The sequence below is a fragment of the Sinocyclocheilus grahami genome, unplaced genomic scaffold (assembly GCF_001515645.1).
Source record: "Sinocyclocheilus grahami isolate Dianchi unplaced genomic scaffold, SAMN03320097.WGS_v1.1 scaffold186.1, whole genome shotgun sequence".
Lineage (NCBI taxonomy): Eukaryota > Metazoa > Chordata > Actinopteri > Cypriniformes > Cyprinidae > Sinocyclocheilus > Sinocyclocheilus grahami.
The window spans coordinates 963,127-967,868 of NW_015505365.1; the positions used below are offsets into that span (position 1 = coordinate 963,127).

Genomic DNA, 4,742 nt, shown 5'->3' on the forward strand with positions numbered 1-4,742 from the left:
TGTGTTGACGTCATTTTAACTGAAACAGGAAGACAGGGCGGGACATAAAGCAGCCCCGCCCCTTTTTAAAATAGCCAATAGCGTTAGTTTATATCACAGCTTGGGCTAGAGCCGTTCAGAGTCGTTGAGCTCCGTAAAGCCGCATTTAAAAGGGTATGCCAGCCACAATCTCATCCATATTGCTATAAAATATAGCATTATGTGTATAATTCAAATAGCTCCGATACATTTTGTGGTCTGCGCCGACTCGCACATGTGATCCGCTCCGTGCTATCGTGTCTCTGGACCAGAGCAGAGTGTGTGTGCAGTGGTTAGCATGACAGCGCAAGCCACTTCTTTTTTTACCTCAATGGAAAGCATATTTACACTGTTTGAATCGTTCCGTCCCCTATATAGTGCACTACGTGCCATTCACTGTACAGAAAATACAAATTCTGTGGACAAGTGACCGATTTCAGCCGCGGCTTCAGCGTCTATTTTATAGTGTAGGGGGCGGACGCTTCGGATTCTAGAGAGCATTTGATTGGACAGAAAGTTTGGTGAGAAGCTGAAGTACGATGTGACATCAAATCGTTGAGCCGTTTGGGCGGTAGTGACGAACTACAAGCTTTGAATGCTTGTATCTTCTAAAGGCGAATTTTGTCACTGTTTTGGAGCACACTGCCTTATAGATAACCTTAAGACTAACATATTGAAAAAAACACCCAAAAAAAAAAAAAAAAAAAAAGAGAACATTAGACTAATACCACAGTAAATTCCCAAAAAGAGTGTCAAAAAAGAGCCACATGGACTCACCTGGAATGATGCATAACAGCCCGGGACAAACTCAGGTGCCGCAGCAGACAGTTTGGAGTTTTTCACAAGCGCATCTGCAGCACTGCTGCTATTGTGCCCTGAAGGAATAGGGGATCTGCTCTCTGGAAGACAGAGCGATGAAGATTGGCATTAATGTTGAAACATCTGTAGTCACTATACACAGTACCGGTAATTCCTGTTTTTTGTTATTGCATAGTTTTGATGACTTTACTAGTAGTCAAAAAATGTGAGAAACAGTAATAATAAAGAAAAAGCAGGTATGTCCAAACCTTAGACTTGTCGTGTAGGTACAGAAGCAACCCGACAAGATGACTTAACTTCTCCACTCAGGTCACACGACAGATTTATCCACTAACTGCTGGTGACAATTTAACCAGCTCTAATTCATGCATTCCAGTAAAAGTCCACACATCTATCTATCTATCTATCCATTCATGCATCTGTCCATCCATCCATCCATTCATTTCTGCAGCCATCCATTCATGCATCTATCATATATCTACCCATCCACCCATCTTTACATCCATATATCTATTCATTCATGCATCTTTCCATCCATCCAATAACAAAATACATCTAAAATAGCAAGATGTGGTGGAAACTGATATGGCTGATGTGCTTTGTACTCTATCCATTCGTGCATCTATCTATCTATCTATACATCTAAAATAGAAAATAGCCATGTGGTGGAAACTATGGTTAAAAAGGTTGATGTGCTTTGTACTCCATCCATCCATGCATGCATGCATCTATCCATCCATCCATCCATCCATCCATCCATGCATGCATCTATCCATCCATCCATGCATGCATCTATCCATCCATCCATCCATCCATCCATCTATCTACTCATGCATCAATCCATCTATCTATAAAATCCACCTAAAATAGCCAGGTGTGGTGGAAACTATGGTTAAAAAGGTTGATGTGCTTTGTACTCCATCCATCCATGCATCCATCTATCCATCCATCCATCCATCCATCCATCCATCCATCCATCCATCCATCCATCCATCCATCCATCCATCCATCCATCCATCCATCCATCCATCCATCCATCCATCCATCCATCCATCCATCCATCCATCCATCCATCCATCCATCCATCCATCCATCCATCCATCCATCCATCCATCCATCCATCCATCCATCCATCCATCCATCCATCCATCCATCCATCCATCCATCCATCCATGCATGCATCTATCCATCCATCCATCCATCAATCTATCTACTCATGCATCAATCCATCTATCTATAAAATACACCTAAAATAGCCAGGTGTGGTGGAAACTATGGTTAAAATGGTCGATGTGCTTTGTACTCTATCCATCCATGCATCCATGCATCCATCCATCCATCCATCCATCCATCCATGCATGCATGCATGCATCAATCCATCTATCTACTCATGCATCAATCCATCTATCTACTCATGCATCAATCCATCTATCTACTCATGCATCAATCCATCTATCTATAAAATACACCTAAAATAGCCAGGTGTGGTGGAAACTATGGTTAAAATGGTCGATGTGCTTTGTACTCGATCCATCTATCTATCTATCTATAATAGCCAGATGTGGTGGAAACTGGCTTACTGGCTGTCTGTTTGTTTCTAGCTGCCTATATATCTACATTCAACTTTACTGAAATGTTAAAAATAAGTTTCACATCTTCAAAGCATTTGTAACGTCATATATTTGCACATAAACATGGACCCCATGTATGTTTTCAGGTATTTCTACTGCCATTGTTAAAAAAAGCAGCTTTTTACCTTACCCAAGCATTAGCATCTTTCTCTAAATCAAATACACATATACAAACGTATTTACACACACATAAACATAAATGCGTGTATGTATTTCGTGATAACTTACATCTAAACATTGACTAGCATGAACCGTCATCTTTCTCTAAATCAAATGCACATATACAAACATATTTACACACACATAAACATAAATGCGTGTATGTATATCGTGATAACTTACATCTAAACACTGCCTAGCATTAACTGTCATCGACTTAAGTCACTCCTCCACAGGCTAATTAACCCAAATGTTCTGCTTTTTTATAACCGAGGGTGTCACAAATACAGAACTAGACAAAAAAGGACTAGGCATTGTGTGTATATCCCCCTCAAAAGACTCTGGCACCATTAGCTACATCGCAGAGACAGTTATTAGCGGATTAGCATGTCAGCTAGCAGTGAACTTTACTTCACCTGCGCTGCTGTCAGACACCGGAGGAGACGTGCGCGGCTGTCTGAGCGGCTCACCCGGGCTAAACACTGAACTTCTGATGTCTCCAGCCTCGGATGAGGAGGAGGAGGATGGTGTGCTGCTGCTGCTGCTGTTGTACATGATCTTCGTCTCGCTGATCTCCCCCGTCCGATCACAACTGTCTGTCGTCAGACGCGAATACACACACGGATCAGATCTCAGCGGGCCGCTGTACACTACACACACACACACAGAGAGATACAGCTTCACTCTACAGTCTGCTTCTCACTTTCAACTTTACTATTTCTGTTCCTGGCATCTGTCCCTCTGTTAAAGCACTAATCACTTCCTCGATCATTCTCCAGAAGCACCAGCTGATCAGAGGAGCACTGCCATCTATTGGAAATACTTGTCATCCTAGTGGAGAAATGTTGCAGTAAATCATGGCCTCGCAAACAGATGTGGGATATTTTAAGCTTTACTTTGACAGGAATTTGACATGAAAACTATAGTTTCCGCTGAAAATACCACAGATACTACAATGATTATGTATTTTACATGAATGGAGTAAAAAAGTAAAAAAATAATAATAATAATAATAAATTCAAATGATCAATGCAAAAAAAATAAGTTGATTAACCTTGATTTCATATGAGGCTTATCATTATTACAGCACGTTGTGAAATTGTTTAGATATAAACACAATTTAAAACTTAGATTTTTTGTCAAAATTAAACAGGTTTATAAAATTTTACATAAAACTGTGGTACAACAAACCTGCCTGTAACTTTCTAGTGATCCTGAAGACCTTGATTAGCCTTTGCTCGGGTGTGTTTGATTAGGGCTGAGGGCCAGAGTTGAGAACCCCTGACTTGGACTAAACTGTCTCTCATCTAGTTGGCACTAAATGTTGTTTTGTAGCAGTTATTTTACTCTAAGTCATATAATATTTATTCAAATTAATTAAATGTATAATTGTTTTTCCATTTTCAGTTTTAGTTTCTTTAATTGACATTTGAAATTGTCATTGTTACTAATAGTTCTATTTAACTTTATTTTTACACCAGTGTTTAATGTTTTAATTTATGTATTTTTTACATTTCAGTTTACAATTATCAAAAAATAAATATACGTCAAATGTATATTTTTTTAAATTTAGCTAGCAAGTTTATTTATTTACTGATCAATATGTATTTCCCATAAATTTAAAATTTAGCAAAGCTGGCAATTTGATTCAACACTACAACGCATGTTAAAACTAATAAAATGCAACAAAATGATTCCCATCATGCTGTAGAGAGCGCCCAAATAATGTGATATCTTGGGTGTCACAATTTGAATGAATGTGTTTCATTCATGTGCTAACGGGATCACACTAAATGTTGGAGACAGCTGACATTGGTTAAGATGATTTGTGATTAAAAATTGTTCATTTTTGTTAATTCAACAGTAATGATGATCAGAGGTGTAAAGTATTGGAGTAAATGTAATTAGTTACTGTACTTGAGTGTCTTTTCGGGTACTTTGTAGTTGTACTGAGTATCAGAGATATTAACAACGTTTACTCTTTACTTCACTACATTTTTGAACGAGTATCTGTACTCTTTACTCTACTACATTTGAAATGAGTGTTGCAGTTACACATTACATTTTGCATGGACCTAACTTTTTCTGCCGCAGTTTATTTCTGCTACAAAAGAC

The 4,742-nt window shown here is 38.7% G+C and overlaps 1 protein-coding gene across 2 annotated transcripts in view; it reads right to left on the reverse strand.

Moving 5' to 3' along the window:
- Positions 1-3,841, reverse strand: part of LOC107594556 (polyadenylate-binding protein-interacting protein 1) — a 12,280-nt gene extending 8,439 nt beyond the window's left edge. The window contains exons 1-3 of one of the 2 annotated variants that reach the window (XM_016284644.1): positions 3,819-3,841; positions 3,044-3,270; positions 796-917 (exon numbers count right to left, since the gene is read on the reverse strand). In XM_016284644.1, coding sequence (XP_016140130.1) covers positions 796-917; positions 3,044-3,182 — 261 coding nt within the window. In that variant the 5' untranslated portion in view covers positions 3,183-3,270; positions 3,819-3,841. Of the gene's footprint in view, positions 1-795; positions 918-3,043; positions 3,271-3,681; positions 3,760-3,818 lie in introns of those variants that run through there. The other variant, XM_016284643.1, reaches the window with a different exon arrangement.
- Positions 3,842-4,742: the final 901 nt, after the last annotated feature.